Below are 22,641 nucleotides of genomic sequence, written 5' to 3' on the forward strand. Positions count from 1 at the left end.
TCATTCATATGGAATGGACACACAGGAAAGCTATGCAGAATAGTAAAAGCACTTTCTCACAGATGCCCACAAATGTTCTTGGCAAAGGAAATCTGTGTTCTACCACAAAATACTAATTTATCTGGCTTCTGTGGAAGAAACCACCACATAAAAACAGTCAGTGAAAGGCAAAGGGACAAGACAAGCAGCTCTTAGGGATCACTGCCTCTTCCCCGTGTGATCTGATGGGAAGGGCTGAGCTGAACCTGTACACTGGCTTCCCAGATTACTCAGGGCTAATTTGGCCATTAGTGATACTGGTAGTATAAACAATGTTTTAATTCTGAAGAAAGCAGTTGGAACTTTTGAAAATCCATAGAGCTGGAGCTCTCATGTACATGAGTGCTGTGCAGTTTGATTTGCAAGACTATTTTATACTGCATGTCTGCCAATGCAAAGCTGTTCAACATCTAAGGAAGAATTAAGAAATGGTGACAACAGAAACTTGTTTCCTGTCCCATTGGTCCCTCAAAAATCAAGTTCTGAATGTCTGCATTTTTAGGTCTTATACCTGTAATACTCTCTTACTGTATGTTCTGTTTAGTTGTCCAAGTAGTATAGACTAAATGCCTTGTCTTTTATAATGTATTGATTCAGCCACCAGGTGCTCAGGCAAGAAACCCAAGGGGAGCAACAGCAACTCACCTAACAAACCAACAGCAGAAATTCAGGACCAACAACAATGGTAAATTATCTATTCCACCTTTCTCAGCTTGTCTTTTTCTTTTTTTCCTCTTTCTTTTTTTTTCACATTTTTTTTTTCCCCAGGGGAAAAAAAGGTGTGCAGAGAGGAGAGTACAAAGCCTGAAAGTTATATAGGGGGCCATGTTCTGGAAAGGTCATGAGAACTGGTGTTTTGAAATAAGGTAGACTTGAGACTTGGATCCCTGACAGAAATGAACCCATCAGAGTGCCCCTGTGGAGGATAGAACAAGTTACAGCAGCGACACTTTCCGTTGTTTTAAACTTTTCCCCTTGTTATGCTATGTTCCTACAGTTCAAATTAAAAATAATGGCTTTTGGGTCACTGTGATGTGTGTTGGTCACAGTTTTCCAGGGGAGGGAACTACATGAGCAGAGTGCTGTAAGATTTGTGGGTGAAAGCATGACTGGTGCACAGAAACGTGCAGGCAAGTATTCAAATGGGAGAACAGCTTGACATTGCCCGAGGGAAATGACAACAGGAGACTGAGATCAAGAAGGTGGTAAGGGGACAGAGACCAAGACAGAACATGTAACTACCCATGAATGACAGAAGCATTTCAGTTGTCACAGAAATTAAGGCTCACTTTGAAACAATTCTTTCAAGTAAAGTTGAAAGAAAATACTCTATAATTCACCATGAACAGAGAAACCTTTTTTTACATAGGGGTATATTTTTTCTGTTCACTCATCTCTTGGCTGTGATCAGGGACAATATAACTACAGTTCAAGAGAAAAAAAAACCCCTTTGTTTTTAATATAGCTTAGTCTACATTGGCCCATGTGTTTCTAAGTTTTTCTCATAAGTTGCAAATGAAGCATGGAGACAGCTTGTTGTGTAACTTAGGGTGGCTATTATCAAAGGAAGCTGATGTGTGCTTCCAAAAATGTAAAGGACATTTTTAAAGTCAGAAGTATTGCCTATTAAACAAGTGTTAGGGGATTACATCTAGACACACGTGTACTGGCACAGATGTCAGCTGTAATTGGTGATGAAAGCTTGGCTGACAGAGATGACACAATATAAATAGTATGGACTGACTGGCTTTTAGGTGCTTGTTAGCAAAAATGCAGCTGTGCAAATGTGCACCTAATTTGCATATAGAGTTGTAACTGAGCAGGCTCTTGTGAGTCTTACTTGTACCCAGAGGCCTAAAATTCCTAATGTCAGAAACAGTATTCCATATTTCATGTATTTAAAGCAAAATATTATATAAAAAGCTTTTCCCGACACAACCATGAAACAACTACATCGCAGCCAGTCCAGCCCCTGCCCATAAAGAAAGCTTTATTTCTGTTCCAGCTCCTCAGAACTGTCACCATCACACACACAAGAGAAGCCAGGACTAAGAAACCAAACCAGATCCTTCAAATTATTTAACAATGCAACAGTTTCAGCAAAGGTTCTGGACATCAATCTAAATTGGTTAAGTTTATGCTGTCTCAGGAGACTGCATCATACGAGAACCAAAGCGAAAGGTTTTTCTGCTCTATATTTAGATTGTGCTATTTGACAATTTTGAAAACTTCATTGATGTTGCCCATGGATAGATGCTAAAGTTTGCAGTGAACAGCATTGGTATCTATTCTACAGCACAAGAAAAAGGTAAGGGTGTCAGTCTTACAGGTTATTTTTTATTAGTTAGGAAGGATATTCATATCTTTTCATGAATACACTCTAAATGAAATCCCTGAAAAAGATTCACAGTGGATGTAGAGCTTCTGCTAAACTGAATTACCAAATTCATTGTCTCAAAACTGCTTGGTAGTGACCTTTTGTTCCTCTACTAATGCTGCTCAAGTTTCCTAAAATGATCTTCCCATTCCTTTTGCTCCAAGTAGATAGTTTAAAGTTGTAATAAAAGTCAAGTTGTTTCTGACACAACTTTGAACATGGCTTTCTGACCCCTTGTTGATTTCCATGTACACTTGGAATCTGAGGTTACATGAGGAAGAACCTTTAGCCAAAGCTACTCTGCATGTCTCTCCTAACATTCAGAAAAAGCACTGAAACTCTTCATCAACAGAAATTGAATCAGCCAAAAATCTGCACAACCCAACACAAGAATTTGAATATTCAAGGCCCAATCACTGCAATATTTTAAGCCCAGAGGATAGAATCCATTTGACCAGAGTCCTTACCACAAATGAAGGAGCCACAATGCCATCTTAAATGGAAAGATGAGCAATGATCTACAGACATGAATCCAGTGCCTCCCTGCTGATCTTTACCATCCCAAAACAGGAGAAATGAAAACTCATCCTTTACACACATTGGCTTTCCCTGTACTTCCAGATCTTCATGAGTGACATTAGCCAGAACTTAAAGGGAACACTATGTTCTCATAATATGGAAGCTCAGCCCAGAACTTACTCATAATGTTTACAAAGGATACAGAGAGTTCCTTTGCAACAAAAATGCAATCCAAACAATCTGTTCTGCCAGAAATGGGCAGAATTCAATTCCATGTAGGCATCTCTGAGGGTCTGCATCTGAATTAGTTGTTCGCTGTCCATTTTAATCCACAGAAAGAGAGAAACACTTCTAGGACAGCATCTCATTGAAAAGCAGGTGTCTAGAACAGGTCAGGGGAATATATTGCTCAGGGTGCTGATTTATCTTTCCTGATGGAAGGAAAAACTGGCAGTACTGATGTGGGTTTCTGTATAAAAACCACAATATGAAATTGTCCAAGAGAAATCCTACATTATACAGCCCAGGTGATCCACATTACCCACTACTCTCAGTGCTCTCCCAGCATGGGCTTTGCAAATGGTAAGGTGGAGATAAAGGGAAACTTCAAATACAATATAAACTGCAGTTCTTTACGTGACTTCTAATCCCACAGAACATCTGAAACATCTACTGACTGGAGATCCACCATCGTCTTTCCTGCAGATTTTCTAAACATAAAGTGGTCTCATAAAACCCCATAAAGTAATAGAATTCAAAACTTAAGAGCAGAAAAATTATTTCTAAGGATACACAAATAAGCAGGCTGATAAACTGAATGCTGGTGCCTTTTCCAGTTGCCTCAGCATGTGTTCATGACGTTATCTTAGTACATACACCAACAGAAAATCTAAATTACAGATACAGTAATGTACCCCCACTCTGAATAGTTACTAAAACCTCTGCTAAAGCTGCTGAGCCCTGGACCTACCTCACCCTGGTTTTCTGTAGGAAAGCTTCTCCAGGCAGCCAGCTCCAGAAAAGAAAGTACCATCCTTAACTGACTGATGTCTCTTTGGTTCAGGGGCTCCCAACACCACCTTACCAGCACCTTCAGGTGTTATTGACACAAACGTGGTGCTGCTCTGCAATAGCCTCAAAACGGTGATTTTGCAAATACAAAAATAGGATGTCTCTGTAAATTAAATGCTGACCCCATCACATAATTCAACATTTTCTAGTTGTTAGCTCTATCTCCTCTCTTCACATTTCCTGCAACCATACACCTTGCCTAAAATCCATTCCAGTCCCCTAAGGGTGGCACAGGAGTTTCTGGAGTCTCAGAGCATTTATAGTTCAGGTCCTACAAGTTCAAGTTAACCGGAGGTGTATATGGCTTTATTTTAGATTTCTGATTTTTTCAGTCTGGGCCAGTTGCTCTCTTTTCTGGCATGGAGGCTTTGACCCAGCTGCTAAACCTGCTGGTTCCCGTCCTGCTACCAGCTACAAGACCATGGACACTGGATGGAGAGAGCTGGGCTGGTGGGCACTAACACTAAATTGACCAAGGAAGCAGAATTTCCAAAGGCCAAGAATCCAACATGTAATTTTTTGGGTGGGTGCAATGAAGAAAGGATGTTTTGCTGTTGTTTTCTAAACCAAAAAGTATCCAATTTTCTAATTTTCCTCAACTGGTCAATTTCTACAGATTGCCAATGACAAACCTCAAATGACACAGAAGTTTTTTAAGAATAACTACTAAACTGTTATTACTGTTCTTTGGGCAAATATAGACTAATGGCACTGTGAGCTCAGAGAGAAACACTTCAGAAGTCAACATTTTGATATTGATGAAATCTTTGAAAGTCTTTATCTGCAATGATGGTATAGTAAGAGAATTGAAAACAATGTCTTTACAGCCCTTGTTTGCACGAGTCAGAGGTACTCAACCACAGCACTACAGCTCATGTTTGCAGTATTTTGATCAGGACTTTGAACAAATATTTTGAGTTTGTTCTTCAATGTTGTCATCGAAATACTTATCAGTCTTACTGTTGTTAAGATGTTGCTGTTGATATTCGTTGGAATATCAAAAAATGCTACTTTTTTTTGTCTCAGTCTCTGAATGTCTGGAGTAATTTCAGTGGAGTTTGTTTAATTAAGCACTAATTAGAAACAGTAGCGATCATGTAAGTTCTGTTTTCAGGCCGATATAAGATTGTATTTCTTTTTGCTTAATATGGATAAATTCTTACAAGAATGCTTTATCTTCTCACTGGTTTTATGCTAGATCCTACTGAAACAGCATATTTAAATCTTGTAATGAAAAATGGAAGCACTTTAAAGACAAGCTGGGCTCAAAAGCTAGAGGTTATTTTTTAATAAAGCATTAATATCTTTAGAAGGGACTTGCACAAGTATCACTTATGGTGGTAGGCCTCTATTTCCTTCTTTCTAAGGGTGGTGACTAGATCTTCAAATACAATGGGACTATAAACAAGGTGAAAGGAAACCACAGATCTGTACTATGCTCCAACTCCTTTCATGGTGAAGTCTTGTGGTGATAATGCTTTTCACATCAGCAGGTCTTCTTTAACATATGTTAAAAATCTTCAGAATGCCCCTAACTGGGGAAAGAAGCAAACACCTTCAGTATTAAACCCAGCCAACACAATACCTAAGAATTTAAAGATGGAGAAATGCCAGGTTCCCCAGCCAGGACTTGAACCTGTGACCTGATGGCCTGGAGGTGTGAAAGCACTCTCCTGAGCCAATGATATCACTGTGAGTGCTACAGACTGAAGACATGTCAAATGAATCATTTATTCAGTTCAGTCAGCTCTCAATTTTTCTTGGTAAACGTTCCTGAACGCAGAGAAAGGCTTCCAGGTTTCTGAGTGGGTGAGTGCACGTGTGCGAGGACAAATGAGCACATACCATCTCCACTAAAGAAATGAGAGCTTGCATGTTTGTTCTGACATAATAAACATTAAATATGCTTCTCTTTTTAGCTATGTTCCAATCTGTAAGGATAATTTAAAGTATTTGGGATCAACGTATGCCTCAGTTTCAGTTAAAGCAGACACTTCTCAATGCAAATGTAATCACATAAAAGTTGTCTTGTGTCTGGAGGGAGAAAGACTTTATTATACAACATAGTGCTCTTCAGCTTTGGCTAAGGATCATCCAACTCATGTTTAGGATGTTATCCATTGGGAACCTCCATGTAATTTTTAAAATGAATTTCTCATTTTTCTTCATAGAGCTATTGGGAATTTGCACCCCACTCTTGGCACAGGACCCAGAATCCTGTGTTCCTAATGATCAAAGTACATCTAGTATTTTCAGACTGAAATAGTTCCAATTTCTTTTCCTGCACTTTTGTTTAAATTAAAAGCTTCTGGGAATCCTCCATGATTGTGCTCTAGAGGAGAGTCTTAGAATTTGCAGCCTTTGTTCTGCAGCTATGTTTGAAATTTTTCATCTTCCCTTGTGAGGCAGGTTCTCTTTGCCTGACCATGTTGGTGGTCCTTCTCTCCTTCTTTTCAGATTTATCCTGCTTTAAATGTAACTAGCTAGAAATCTCCAGAAGTAAATCTTGTACCTAACTTAACTCCCTCTAACATGAACAGCTTTTCTTTGCTCCCTCAGGATTGTGTGCTTGTATGACACAGATGGGTCACTCTCACCATGTGATGAACTTTGTAAGAAGAAAAACTCCTTTAATCTGCTCAATCTTTCCACTTAAGGAGTTTCAGGCCACAGCAATGATTCCTGCTATTAGGTGTTGCCCTGTATTTGTCTTTCAAACACAGGGCAACATTACACTTCTTTCCATTGCATTTGTTATTCTAGCAGGTATAATAATTTGATGTCCTCATATAAGATTTGTTCTGACAAGGACATTTCAGAGATTTCCAAATCTTATAAATCAAGATGCTGTCATGTCCTGTTTTTCTTCTTCAGTCTCTTCCTGGGGTAAGCATCAGCCAGCAGTTACTCCAGCCAACATCATCAAAATCAGAAGCTTTTTTTCAGTTGCTGCATTTCCAAAGCAAACTCAAACAAGTAAAGATATCTAAGAACAGGTTCAGGGACCTTGCAAGTAAATTATAAAAGCACACAACCCAAGCAGACAGAAACAACCACATTAATGCTCCACTGAGCTTCTCTACATAGTTTTTTAATTCCTGGGTTTTTCCTACAAGTAAAACATGTATTGCTTTAGCCACAACATTACCATTAGAGTAACAAAGGCCCAAGTGAAAATCCAGGAATGGTCACAATAAAATGCTTTACCAGTGCAGGTTGGTATTCCTACATGGAAAGATAAGCAACTGAAAGACACATTTATAGTAAGAAAGCTGCATCCAAACTAGACCTTGGAAACAGTTTATACAGGGGGGAAGAAGTTTGTATCATACCACCAGACTGTGTAACCAGGCCTGATGTATCTCAGGCAAAGCATGGCATATTCCTATGATGCTTCCACTGGCCCTTTCTCCAGAACCCAGAAATAAATCTGTGTCAAAGACATTTCTCTCTGTATCCATTCAGCTTTTGTAGTCACCACAAGTAACACCTTCTACCTGAAATATCACAGAAGAGTATCTGATTTCTAAACATGTAAACAAAATAGAGTCTTTTAAAAATACAACAGTCAGCTTTCTTTTTAACACTAAACTATTGTATTTGCCAGGATGCCCCAACAAAGGCAGGAATGATGCATCCCATATCCTCAGAAGGGTAATTTATTACTTTATTGTACTATATTTTATTGAAGAATACTATGCTATGCTATGCTATACTAAAGAATACAGAAAGGATACTTACTGAATGCTAAAAGATAATAATGGAAACTCGTGACTCCTGGAAAAATCTTTCCAGAGTTTCAATACAGCTTGGCCCCAATTGGCCAAAGAGTCAAAACGACTCACAGCAGAATCCAGTGAAACAGTATCACCTGTGGGTAAACAATCTCCAAACACATTCCAGACAAGCAAAGCACAGGAGAAGCAAATGAGATAAGAATTGTTTTCCTTTTCTCTGAGGCCTCGCAGCTTCCCAGGAGAAAAATCCTGGGCGAAGGGATTTTTTCAGAGAACGTGAATGGCACACTAAGCTACATTCCCTGGAAATTCTTCAGTCCTTACTGGTAACCCATTTGTTAACTAGAGGGGCTAGGGGATTTGTGTTCTTTCTGGCGCCACTGGCGCAGGCACGAGCGCACGGGACGGCAGCAGCGGGGTGTTTCAGGTTGGGTTCCGAGCAGCGCCGTGTCCTTACCTGACTCCTTCATGGGACACAGCGCGCACTGCATGCCCCAGGCCTCCCCGTACAGGCAGCAGCACTCCGTGTACGTCGTCTGCTTCCCAACCAGCGGCCGGCTACAGACAAAGTCGTCACTTAGGTGCTGCCAGCAAAGGTCCTGGTAGACCTCAGCTTCTTCAGTTTGTTCTGATGGAGAAAACAGGATTAGGTCATCATCACAGTAACATTATTTAAATAAGATGCCGGTATAATGATAAATTTTGTAAATTTAGATAACTTAGCTTTACGGACTTTGCTGAATACAAATTTTAGCTTAGAAGTCATGACCTTTTTTAAGTGCCTGAGGTGGCTCATCCCTTGAATGTTCAGCTTTGGAAAAATCTTAAAAGGTCCTAAGTTGTCACATTAGGCCAATTTAAAAGCACATTGTGTTGGATATCCAAAAACCAGAGCTTTCTAAATCATAGTCACTGCTGAACACTTAACAGGGATTCAGCTTGGCTCCCATGGAAGTTAACAGAGCTTGACAAAAACCAGCGTTGGGACAGAGGTGAATGCTTGGGGAACTCCATCCACACAATAGATCTTAAAAAGTTGTTATTTTGCTTTTCTTATATTGCAATCAATGCATCTGAAAGAACTTTTACAACTAGGGCAGAGCTGGACAAAATTTTTACATGGTCTCCCTGGGAGACTGGACAAATACTTGGACGAGAGAGTCCCATTAACTAAACAGACAAACTACATCAGTCTCAGGAAATCCCCTGAGCTGAAAATAGCTGGAGGCTGAGAGAATGCTGGGGAGGGTGAAGAGAAGTATTGTTTATCTGCCCTCCTGGTCTCCAATCATCCACTTACAGCTATTGTTAAAGACAGAACACTGCTGTGAACTACTGTCACATTCTTATGAACATTAACAAAAATCTGTATTTTTGTCAAGGCTGGAATATTTCAGAGGCAAAACAGTTTTGACACAGATCTCAGAAGAAACCATTCCCGGTCCCAGCAAGTTCTGATCACTGCTGATCAGAAGGAGAGGAACTGTAAACTTAAGCTTCCACTTGGAATGTAAAAACCTCAGCACAATCGTTTTGTGAAGACATCTGCAAGGTTTTGATTTTGTTCCAACACAGAGTGAAAAATAAGTGTTGTCACAAACCAAGGTTCTGTTTTGTCTGTGAATATCCATTTACTGCATTTTTACATTATGTATGGGTGAGTACAGAACCAAAACCTCACTCAAGAGCAAAACTGAGTTCTGAAAACATGAAGGTGATCACAGCTTAGATACCTGTTCTACTAGGAGCTTGCCAGAATATGCAGTGAAAAGCAGCAATGGGTCTCTGCAACTGACTCCAAATTCTGCTGGCAGCAAAAGAACCAGCCTGCTCCCACCCACTCTGTGTGAGGGGGACATTGCCAGCAGCGATACAAGGATCCAGTGCTCTGTGCTGGCTGAGATGATCACTGCTGTGTCAGCTGAATGTCTCATGACAGAAGACCCTTTGGGCTCTTGCATTCTCTTCCCATCCTAGATGAACCCAAGGCACAATCCTGCTCTTGGTTTGTTTAACTGAAGACTGAACAATAGAAATGCTGTGGTTCTTTCACAGTTCCACGCAACAGGGTGACCGCATTACTCCTCAAAATATCAGCCTTACAATTTGGTATGACTAAAGAAGGCATTCACTCTGTATTCCCATTTCCTTTTACAGAAGCATCTCACGAAAATTCACTGCAAGCTGCAAAACCAGAGGTCTGGATTTATGGCTATACAGTGCCAGCATTAAATCAAACCCATTGTAACATTTCTTTCGAAGACATGAATGGCATAGACAAAGCTGTGCAGACTGCATAATGCTCTGGATTTCTGAGACGTTTCCAAGAATCTCATAATATCTAACATTTTTTTCTGAAATAAGTGCCTATTGAAATTAAAAGCACACACAAAATGTTACTTTAACAGTGATGTTGAAGCCCACAGCTTGAACGGTGAGCTCAATGTACCTTCAAAGTTAATCAATTGAAAGCACACATACAATTTTAGCTATTTCCTCCTATATCCTGTCATTCCTGTTTTTATTTTACTTTGGTAGAACTGAATCTCGAGACTTAGCCTGCAGCCAAACCCCAGCCTTAGTGAGACAGCAAGCAGGCTGTGCCTCATTACCTACAAGGCTGGACAAGGCAGACGCAGAGCTGGTGAACTGGCTGAAGACCTCTCAGCCCGAGCCTAATCTCACAATACTTCCAGCAATGTCCTGTCTGCATGGGCAAAGTGGAGCACTGTGGAGTCCTACATCACGGTGCCTTCTGGATCAACAGACGATGGTCCAAGCATTGCCTTCCAAAATCCTCCAGAAGAGCAGGCTCATCCAAGGATGACCCAGTCTAAGCTTAGACTTCGGGTGTGTAGCCATGTCAGCACCACCTCGTAGAGGTGTACTCACTTCAGTAATATGTATAATGGATCATACCACTTGAATCTGCTGGTCTGATGCATCGCTTTTCTGTTGCGTCCAAAACCATTGGGTGTGTACAGAAACAGTTGTAAGATCCTTCTGTGTTAATGCACTGGCCATCAATACAGCTGTTTGGGTCCTGACATTCATCCGTGTCTTTAAAATGGAAGGAAATGTATCAAGGAAAGCCAGCACAAAGTATTTCCATTGTGTTAATCTATGTTTCTATTTTTCTATATTAGGAGCAGACTTCCCTGCATGTCCTTCTGTAAATTACCACAAATACCCATTGCTGGCAAAAAAAATCCTGCCTGTGCCCATGGAGAAGGACAGACATCTGAAGGATGCTGACCTCTGATCCTCAAGTCTTAGGGAGCTAGTACAGAGAAGTACTAGGGAGGCTAAAGAGGCTTGCTGGAGGGGTTGCAGTGCCAGGAATACCCTGCACCCACGATAGCTGCCACTGTTCCCCTTTAGGGCAACACCAGCAGGCATTAGAGGTGGGCATACTCTTAGTGATTTCTTGTGAGCTTGTCAGAAGAAGGGATCACCTTACCTAGCTATGGTAGTTATTTTTCTTAGTTTGTCTTGGAAAGCAAAAGCTGAAATTCAGCTCAAAGGGAAGAGCAGGCCACTTGAGATAAATTACATTTAGTCAGCTAAAATCCCACCCTTTGTAAGGAATAATCATAGCATCCCAAGGTAAAAGGCTCTCTTATTGCAGTTGCAAAAATTGTTTCCTTTCATTATGCTATTCTGCACATTATACATGGTTCTCTGCTTACAAAACAAAAGCCAGGGTCATGGTCATAAGTAATTTTCAGTTGAATACCAGAACCAAAAGAGTACAAGGTTGTGCAGGCTAAAATGGGCTTATCAACTCAGCTGTAATTTCACATTGCATATTAACTCCTTGGGGAAAACGGCTGTCCTTGAAACAAAAAAAAAGTCTGTGTTAATTTGATTTAATATAGTAAACCCAGAACACTTACCAAATGAAAGGTGAGCTTCAACATACAGGCTTTCACTGCTCACCCCATACACAAAGAACAGAAGGCTAAACTGTACCTTGGCAGAGAGAAGCAGCAGTGTGCATGTAAGGAGGGAGACCCCTCTGATCACTTTGTGCTGCCTGCATTAAGGCTGGCACCAGCTCTTGACTATGCACTCAAAGGAGCACAATGGGCTGTTCTGGAGATGCAAACTCCTGGGAGTAATTTGCTGAAAAAGGAGGGAAATAAAGCAAACCCTGCTTCTACATGCCACAGCCATGTCATCCAGAATTGCTGCTCAGCCAAGCAGAAGGAAGGGAAATGACCCAATGCATCTTACAAAACTGCTACAGGAGTCCGGAGTGTTTCTCCCCTTACTGGAAATGCCACAGTTGTGATGGGAATCCTGCTGTAGGAGTCTGCTTGTTTTGCCCATCTGCATACCATTATAGTGACAAGACCACTTTAAATAAACTTACCAAAGCACTGGAGCTTAACAGGGTCATAGTATGTGCCTTGTTTGCAGTAGCACTCATAACCTGGCTGCGTATTCAAACAGAAGCCGTTTTTACAGATTTCTTGGCCAAAGAGTTGGCATTCATCAGCATCTAGGGAGAAAACATCAAAGGCTGTGTTACCATTGTTAGTATGATGCCAGTAGACAAGCAAGATGGAATAAATCCTATACACTTCTCTGTTCAAGCAAACTTCAGTTTAAACAGAAAATCCCAGGAACACAGATAGCCACAGGGAAAAAAACCCTCAGATAACTGGTGTGGAAGAGGCTATGTAGCCAGAATGGAAAAGGAAAAATTGGTGGACCCTTACTTCCCCTCGTCAGAATTAAGTCCCATGGCACAGAGAGACTGGAATAATCTGCAGTTTCCCTTTCATTCCTTTGGTATCACATTGCTCCCAAGTCCAAGCAAAACAGATGAACAATATAGCCTGTATTTTCCCATATAATTTGCTTTACTGAAGGTATTCCCACCATGGATCTAATTTAAGCACACCATCTGGTTACCAAACTAACTAAGCAGTTATGCTTATGGATGGACTCTGTGACTGCTCTTCTCTTTGCACAGAGTTTGGTGACTTTGCTGTGCACAGCAGGAAATCTTCCTATCTGCACTGCTCCTGGCTTTGTGGCTCAAAGCACAGCTTCAGTGCAGCCTTCCCCCTCACAGGACCAATTGTGTCTGTGGCTGAACACTGGGTGGCAGTCACTACAGAACTAGTGACAGCTGACAAAGAGACTCTAACACGCTTTCAAATGAGGCTAAACGTGTTCAGGGAGGTTTAATGGAAAATATATGCCAGCTCATAGATTGCTTTTCACTGCTGTACACGTTTTTTCCCAGTCTTATGTTTATGTATTTGTTACTGTTGGAATTCCATTCACTTCCTTTTTTCCAGCCTACTTTTCATTTGCTAGACCTACTTAGAGCAATCTGCTAAAGCTAGGTTTGTAGTGAAAATTGCAATAAAAGGCACAACTTAAAGTAGGTCATTCTTCTCTCAATACCAATTGTTTTAATCCACTGTCTTCTATATATTTACTTCCCATTTATATTCTGGGGCACCACAGATTTTATCCCAAAGCTATAATTTCCAGCTGTACAGTAGTTTTAAAGGGAACTCATTCAAATGTTTCCTTTTCTCCAGAAGAACTGAAAGATCTAGAAAACTATTTATTTTTACATCCTCTCTTCCAGCCACTAAGTGGCTACAAACATTAAATATTTTGACTGTTTAGCAGCAAGAATAATGCAAAGATTAATAAGAAATGTCGTGTTCACATCTGTTTTTTTCCTGTGGAACACAGATTTGTGTCTGGAGAAAAATGGGAAAGCCTGGAAACAAAACCAAGGAAGGCTACCAGGCTATTCACTTCTGACAGATAATTGCAATAAGAAAACTGGAATTGCTCCTACAAGCAGAAGCTTGTGGACAAAAGCAACAGTAACGTTTAAGTCAGTGTAACAGAGAAAGATCATATTACGAAAAGAGCACATTAGTAAAAGTTATTTATCTGTTTAGTGTTTATCCTTTGTGCCATTCCTAAGGTTTTACAACATAAATTTACTGAAAAGGGAAAAAGTCTCATTATGACAGGGATTTGTGGAAGATATTTCCAGGTGAACTATTTCCGTATTTATTCAGCATACATTTCAGTATTTATAGCAGCTAGAGATATTACCAACCTGAGGTAGCACAAAAACAACACAGATTTTATCTGAGACTAATTTGGATATGCTGCACACAGAGCAAGTTCCAAACCCCCACTGTGAATATACACAGAAATCTTAGCTCTCTAAAGATAAACAACCCCCTTAAACAATCCCTCAACAAAAATAACCTCAGAGACTTTAAGATGAGCTCTGTGACATTCTTAAAAATTATTAATATTGATGGCTACTTCTCAAAACTGAAAAGAAATTTTGCTGATCTCACTTTTCTTTCTTGGTGATGCCAGCTCCCTCCCACCCACATTCACCAACTTCTATCACTCTGATCTCTTTACTACCACTGGACTACACCAGTAATTATTCTATGAAGGTCTGTAATGAAAATATCATTGCTGAACTTGTCTTCAGTTTTAATATTCACTTGCCCTTGCAGCCAAAGATTCGACAGAACTCTCTCCTCTCCTCCAACTCCCCATACATATATTTACAGATTTAAGCTGGCATTGTATTCCATATGTAAACAAGTATCTGTGGTTTGTGGTCACAGCACCTATTCTCACAGCATATAGCACTTAGTAGAAATTAAACCAGAATATTCCAGAGACTGTGTAATTAACATTCTTAACAACCTGTAAAATTATTTTCAGCAATGTTTTGTACTACAAACTGTTTTTATCACCTAATAAAATTTGAATTAGTATGCTTACATTCCTGGCTCACATTTCTAGTCAATCAACTACCAGAACTTCTGAAATAATTAAACTTAATACAAGTCAGTACTGACCTTTGTAATTCTGAGCAAGAAGACCGTAAGATGATTCTCCAGAGGGAATGAAACCTTTTCCTTCAGGACACAAATCAGTAAATTCAGCTGGGAGAGAAAGAGAAAAAAAAATTATGTTGTTAAGAAGGAGGTATTCACATATGTAGTGTTACATGTATTTCAGGGTACCTTGAGATATTAGCCTTCTTTGCATCTATCAGGCAATCATACACACCTTTAGTCTAATGGGGGATGTTAAATGCCATAGCCTGACTTGCCCCTGCTCTCATTTTGCAGAGAAAAAAACAAACCTCACTAGGGGGCTTACAGCATCACACAGCTCCAGGCAAACTCATTTCTCTTGCTTTTTGGCAGAAGAATGTGGTCCTTACTAGGTTTCATGGTGCACTGCAGTTATAACAATACCAGTAGCCAAATTACATTAATTAAAGCTAGCATGGGCCTCTCTGAGCTACGCTGCAAGCTGTAATCTAGGCATACTCCAACTGAGATACAAACCCCTGTCCACATTCTTCAGTCCTCATACAGGAAAAACACTAATTGACTGCAACAGGAGAACATGGTGTGCATTACAGAGAGAAATTATTTCAAGTGTCTTGGAGACTATACAGAATCAAACAAACCTATCCAAGCAGAGAGGCCCCTTTTTCATTTTGCATTTCATTTCAATTTGACCAGTTCTAAGGTATAGTTAAAACAGGAATTAAACCTGATGATGCATGTTTGTGAAAAGTAATCTTTAGCATTTAATCTCAAGGTTTATGCATGTTCTCTCTCATGTGATTTTTTTCCAGCTGGATTCTGAATTTCAGCCATCCCTGTTTATGTTTCAAGTACTCTTTCCAAAATTTGTGACAAATATCACATGGCCCTGTTTGTCTAATTTAATATTTAGAGGTTAAACAATGGTCTGCAGAGAACGTTATTAACTGATGTTCTGTAAATTGCAAAATGTAAAGCTAATGCCATAATATATATTGGTAAGCTGTAGTGCTGTAGAAACAGCACTACAAAGAATAGCTGCAGTCTCAAAAATATTATAATGGTTACATCGGTTTTCCAGCTTGTGGAAAAAATCTAAAGTGTTACCACAGCATCTGGAAAAAGCTCTTGTGAGAATCCATATTTGCCTAAAATCACTGTTCAGTAACATGCTTTTTTAATCCCTAGGGCAACAGCAGAGAAGCCAATGGATTTACACCAGGTATGAATTATTCTTATCACCCTTTCCTCTGTGGAGGGTTCCTATGGATAAGTCATGACTAAATACTACAAAACGTGGGATTTAATGGGCAAGCCTTCTCTAAAGGCAAAGCAAACTCTTGTGTTAACACAAACACAATGCTTCAAGAGCTTGCAAAGGGACAGAAGCCTCCTCTTACCGGTTCCAACGACAGGGCATGGGAAGATTTCACAGTTATCACCCCAGCCAGCACCCAAGGTACAGCAGCATTCCTGTTTGGTTACATTGGATGTCAGCACGTTGTCACAGAAATTAGCATCATTCAGATTGTAGTAGCACTCCTTCTTTCCATCTTCCTGTTGATCAGCCTCGACTGGCATTTCTAAGGTGGAAAAGAAAACATAAACCACACAAGATGAAACATGAAATTAGTCACTTTTCCAGGGGGTCAGAAGAGCACAGAAGAAAATGGTTTTAACAAATTTTGGTTTAACTTTTTGACATTAGAAAGAACGATGGAAGTTGATGACTCTCCTTTGGCTTTTGCAGACCTGTTCCCCAACTTGACCATAAAAGGATCCCTCCAATTTGCACTTCCATCATTTTCAAGCAATGCATGAAGTACCTGCTCTCATGTTCTGCTACAGCTTTTGACATGATGATATGAATCAAAAAGCTCTTCACAGAGGTAAGCAAATATTCCAACCTCATTTTTTCAGATAAAGGAGTGAAGGCAGGAACTGAAAAGACTCAATTTTCAAAAGAATGAGCATTTACCGCCCCTTTTAATTTCACTGTGAAAAAGCACACTCCACATTTGAATACAATGCCCTTTATGATTTTTGCAAAAGTAACTTACTGACTCTAGGCTAAGCAGAGGAATATAATACAGATGTCAAGTTAACTGACTCTGTGTTTTACTTTAAAATAGCAATCCAGTCAAGAAGGCAGATTTATTGCCTTAAGCACTGAGTCGGTCCTCTCACAATATTTAGATGGACTGAAGGCAAAATAGTCTGTCCCACAGATCCAATAAATACCCTATTACTATAACAGTCAAAGACCTTTCAAAAGCAAGACACTCCTAAAATACACCAAGAAGCAATTTTGAAAGAAAAACCTATTTAAAGCTTCTGTGTTTGCAGAACTCTGTCTACCTAACATTTCACTTCACAAGAATTATCATCAAGGGCTCATAAGTGGGAACTATCACGTAAAATTGTTATTCGCACTTGATTGATATGAAAAACTTTTCACAAGCCATCAGTAAAGTCACCAAGTTCTAAAATTTCGTATGGTCATATTTATCAATCAAATCCAAAACTTTATTCAGGAATTTTAGATAGATAAATCTTGAGGTGACTAGCTAATTTTCTTTTTATCTAGGGAAATTCTATATGCTTAGTACTTAATGAATGTTTAACTCACAAAAAACCTATTAAAATTATTCCATGTTGGCTGATTTCTCACTCTGAGATTTCATTGATTTTTACCCAGGCTCTTATACAACAAGTTAAGCATGAGACATTTCTCAAGAAACACAGCTATTAAGACAGGAATCAGAACCTCTCCTTTATAGAGCGGCAGTGCATTTCAAGATGCTACTGCAACAAATGTTGGCTCCATGGTGCAGCAGGAAAACTGGGACAGAGCTGCTACCAGGGACACGGTGAGATGACTGGCACAACAGGAGCACTGCAATGAGCAGCTGTAAACTCTTGAGAAGGGACAGACAGGGAAAGAGAGGCACTGGGGCAAAAGAGCCCAGGAGGGCTGGATGTACTTTAGGAAGGAAATCTTAAAGGTGGAGGAGCGGGCCACCCCCATGTGCCAAAAGATGGGGCAGGAGGGAAGAAGATCAGCCTGCCTGAACAGACAGCTTTGGCTGGAACTTGGGAAAAAAAAGTGAATCACCTTTGAAACAAAAGGCAAGCAACTCTGGACTGGGTTTTAAGACCTCAATTAAAAAGTAAGGTGGGAGCTTGAAGACAGTGATGTCTAACAAATGCTGAAGGAATTAAATGAGCTCCAGCTCTTGCTATTTCAATCTTATTATCACTGCCCACCCACATTCCCCAAAGCAGATGGAGCAAGGGAACTTTACAGGGCATGCAAATACTAGATCCATTTGGAGAAAAGCAGATTTAAAAATGTCAGCCTGGATTGCCTATTATTGCACTTCAATAGTATGGATATTTGTAATAGCTCTTTTGGTTTCTAATTAGACACAGACAATTGGATTTACTTCTATTTTCCTCAGAAAAGTGACTTCACTTTTGGGAGGCTGAGGGGCTGGCAGACACCTCCATTCAAATTTAGTATAATGTTGCCACCTACAAGGCTTTGCAGTCTTGCCAATATAACTAAATCATACATTAAAGGATACACCCAGCTGGCTGCTTATTTCAGCTTTGTTACTTTAGCCTGTGGTCAACCCTCATCTGATAATTACAATTTTCCATAATGTGTTGAATTTCATCAATTGAGATGGTTTTGTGGTATAAGTTGCTATCCAGTAGGAACAATATTAAGACTATCATGTCACAGAAATGCAGCTGAATTAAATCTACCATTCCAAGGTGAGAGGGCAATACTTCAGTCACCAATTCATACATTTTCCTTGGCCATTTGCCATCTGTCTAACTGAATTAAAGCCAAATCTTCATTAGAAGAGAAAGCATGGCTGTTTTCTTGCTGTTTACCAGAGAAAGAACATCAGAAGCTGCCCTGAGAGGAAGGGAATATGGCCTCATCATGTCCTTGTTTATTCCCATTTTACATATCACGTGTTGGTTTCTCCTCCCATTATCTATTTAGCAGCTTAGATGGCTCTTGTTTACACAGCTGTAAGTGAGGGTTAGTCAAGAAGGTGTCATGAATGTTTGGAAAGCAAATGAGACACAAACCTTTTTTTTTTCTTTTTAAACCAAGACCAGTCTATGTCTACAAGCTGTTAATTTCTCTGTCATAGATTATTAACCATTTAGTAAACAGGCTGTTTCTGAAAGTGATTTCACTCGGTATGTTGACAAAACAGGATAGAACATGAATACTTTTTTTTTTTGTATTGTTGTTTCTGGGGATTTTTTTTTTGCTATAAAATGTAAAATATCTCTATATCTCAGGCATGCTGGTAAAGGAAAATAATTTTACCCCATTTTTGATATAACTGTTCTATTAACAGCCTATGAGAGAAATTCTGTGTAGTTGCTGTTGGATTGTATTCTGACGTATTTCTTAGAAATAGATTTATATACCTTAGCATGACCTTAATCCTACAAGATCCTTAACATATGTTTGATGCAAAACCATGCATCATTAATATAGGATTCAGTGGATAATATGGATTAGAATATGCTTAGACTTCAGCATTCACTGAAATATTTGCCTAAATAGTGTTCTGTTAACAACTGTGATCTGAAAAAAACCAAAACATAGAACTGGCAGGATCTTAAATACTGCAACTGTGTACCAACAATGCTTACAGATGTAATCAGAAAACTGGTTGCAAAAATGAAAAATAGTCATTATAACTTCATTATTTCTAAAAACTCAGCAAATGATGACTCTGGGCAAACAGCTTGAGTAAGAATTTGAGTAAGAATTCTCACTTTCAGAATCTAATTTTCAAGAATACAGTAAAAGCATATTGGTATGTGCCTATTGTCAGGGTGTAGTTGTTTAGATTTCCCAACTCACTCCACACGTGACAAGCTAACACATGCATGCACAGTGCATATACATGCATATATACAATACAGGGATTAGTGCAAGTGATGCACACTTAAAACTTACAGCTAATACTTTGTCCACAGACAACTGAAATTCACTCAACAGTTAGAAAGTCCATAATGTTTAGAAAATTTAGAATCTATAGTCATGCACCAAATTTCTAGCCTTAAGGAACCTTTTGGAGCAAATTTATTAACTGTTACTTGGCAGCCTCAAACTTTTTGCGCTGGTGGTTGGTTAGATTGCAGGGCAGATTGAGTCTGTTTCAACATTAATCAGTCTAGAAGGGACTTATGATTTTGAACATCAAAACCATGATTTTGACTTATAAATCCCATCAATTGCTGTTAAATATATTGCTATAAATAAGTGGTTTTATTTCATGTAGCCAGGAGAAAGCAACACCTAAATTAGCTGTAGGTACCTAAATGGGCCCAGGTACCTTAGTGAAGATCTCCATGGCGATGCTGTGCCTGATGCCACCCAGGACAGGGCTGGCCCTCCTGGCTGCCAGGACACTGCTGAGTCCTGTTCAAATTGCCATCAACCAGGATCCCCCGATCTCTTTCCGTGGCACTGCTTGCCAGCATCTCATTCCCCAGCCTGTCTGTACATCCAGGGTTGTCCCATCCCAGGTGCAGAATCCAGCACTTTCCCTTGTTGAACTTCACACCGTTGGTGATTGCCCAGCTCTCTGATTTGTGAGGTCTCTCTGCCCTCAAGGGACTCAACAGCTCCTCCCAGTTTTGTATCCTCTGTGAATTTGCTCTGTATCCCTTCCAGTCCTGTGTCCAAGTTATTTATGAAAATGTTGGAAGAGCACAGAACCGAGACTGGAGCCCTGTGGAACCCCCCTAGTGACGGGTCCCCAGTCTGATGTCACCCCATTCACTGTAACCCTTTGTGCCTGGCCCGTGAGCCAGTTGCTCACCCATCCCATGATGTGTTTATCCAGCTGTGGGCTGGACATTTTGTCCAGAAAGATCCTGTGAGAGACAGTATCCAAAGCTTTACTGAGATAAAAAAGATGACATCAGCTGGCTTCCCTTGATCAGCTCGGTGGGGTACTTTGTCAGAAAAGGGAATCAGGTTAGATAAGCAGGACTTTCCCCTAATGAAGACATGCTGGCTGTGACCAATGACCATGTTGTTTTTCAGGTGTTTTTCAAAAATTCCCAGAGTAATCCTCTTTCAACTTTACCAGACACTGAAGTGAGACTGACAGACCTGTAGTTGGCAGGACCCTCCTTTTTGCCCTTTTTGAAAATCAGGACAATGTTTGCCATTTTTCAGTCAGCTGGGATCTCTCCATATTCCAAAGACTGCTCAAAAATGATTGAGAGAGACCTCACAATGACATCAGAGGGTCTTTGAGTATTCTTGGTTCAAACCCGTTAGGTTACAGAGGCTTACAGGGATCCAGATGGAGCAGCACATCCTGCACAAGTTCAGGGTCAGTTTATCATTCTCACAGCCATGGTCCTCCAGCTCAGATCAACAGGACCCCCTTAGCTTGTGTTGAAGACAGAGGCAAAGAATGCATTAAATGTCTCTACCTTGTCTATGTCCCTGTTTGTGAGGTGACCATCCTCATCCTGTAATGGGCCCATGTCATTTCTGCACTGCCTTTGTCTAGTAGTGTATTCAAATCCCTCTCCTTTTTATTGTCCCCCACAGAAATAGCCAGCTTCAACTCCCATTGAGCTTTGGCCACACAAATTTTCTCCCAACAGCGGTGAGCAGCACCTCTGTATTCTTCTCATGTTATCTGACCTTCCTTTCACTGGACATATACCTTCTTTTTTTGTCTTAGCTCCAAAAGAAGACCCCTGCTCAGCCAAGCTGGCCTGCTACCTCACCTTCTTGACTTTCCATGTTTTGGAATTGCCTGCTCCTGTGCTCCTAGGCAGTGGAGCTTAAAAAGTAACCAGCACCCAATGGACCCCAACACCTCCAAGAGCATTTTCTCAGGGGACCTGGCTAACTAGCTCCCTGAGAAGCCTGAAGTCTCCTATCCTCACATCTTCAGAGCTGAAGCAGGCAGTTTCCTCTTGTCATCAGATTTTAAACCTGATTGCCTCATGATCTCCATATGCAAGACAGACATCAATCACCACTTCAGTCACAAAACCCTCCGTGTTAATTAAGCAACAAATCAAAAAGGGCATCCTTCCTAGTTGGCTCCCTTAGTACCTGTACCATGAAGTTAGCATCCTCTTTGAGCAATGTTCTGGATCTGTTTGTGCCAGTTGTTTGTTCTTAGGTAACATCTGGCAAGTTGAAGTCCCCCCAAAGGACAAGGGAAGTTGATTAGAGGTTCCCATTAGTTCCTCAAATAAAAAATTCATCAGTGTCATTGTCCTGGCTAGGTGGTTTATAGTAGAGTCCCACGATGACATCCATGTTATTTGTTTGTCCCTTTATCCTTACCTGGAGACTTCAAACTGCACCATTGCCAAATGTAAGCTCCATACATTCCTGCCTCACCTGGCTTGCCTGAAGAGCCTTAACATCTAATGTGGCACTCCAGGCATAGTTTCATTCCACCAGGTTTCCCTTATGCCAATGATGTTAAATGTCTGCAAGCACTGGTATTGAAACATTTCAAGTTTTGGCATGCCACCCCAAATCATACTTGTTATAATCCTCAGATATGCACTGTCCATTATAGCTCCTGGATTCAATGTTATGAGACCTGTTAGCAGTATATTAATCTATATTAGTACTTCAAATGCATACTACAACATGCCAGTTAAAACCACAATTATACTCAAACTTATTATTATTATTTATTACTATTATTATTACTTGACATGCATAGAGATTGGCACCTGCTAGAAATTAATCACAAATAGCTTTATAGTTTGTTAAAAGAATAAATGAGAAGACTTTAATACAAAGCATGCATTTTTTCTCTCTTAGGTACAAAGATGTATAGAACAGCAGATTTTCATCTCCTACAGAATAAAGTTCTTTCCTCCTTTATATTTTATTATTTCTGAAACATTTCCTATATTTTATGAATGGCAGAGCAGAGAAGAAGGGAATAAGACAATCCTTGCATAATTTTTTTGCACTTTTTTTGGTTTTTAGACTGGAGAGTTACAATAGGGG

General features: G+C 40.0%; 1 protein-coding gene across 2 annotated transcripts in view; it reads right to left on the minus strand.

The window, feature by feature from the left end:
- LTBP1 (latent transforming growth factor beta binding protein 1) overlaps positions 1 to 22,641 on the minus strand; it is a gene marked incomplete at its 5' end in the record, with an annotated part of 186,771 nt that overhangs the window by 6,746 nt on the left and 157,384 nt on the right. For both annotated transcript variants that reach the window (XM_084202889.1, XM_084202890.1), the window contains 5 exons: positions 8,201 to 8,371; positions 10,663 to 10,803; positions 12,119 to 12,247; positions 14,613 to 14,699; positions 15,995 to 16,177. In XM_084202889.1, coding sequence (XP_084059015.1) covers positions 8,201 to 8,371; positions 10,663 to 10,803; positions 12,119 to 12,247; positions 14,613 to 14,699; positions 15,995 to 16,177 — 711 coding nt within the window. The remainder of the gene's footprint in view (positions 1 to 8,200; positions 8,372 to 10,662; positions 10,804 to 12,118; positions 12,248 to 14,612; positions 14,700 to 15,994; positions 16,178 to 22,641) is intronic.

This window comes from Fringilla coelebs (assembly GCF_963513975.1).
Source record: "Fringilla coelebs genome assembly, chromosome: 3".
In the NCBI taxonomy this organism is placed as follows: Eukaryota; Metazoa; Chordata; class Aves; order Passeriformes; family Fringillidae; genus Fringilla; species Fringilla coelebs.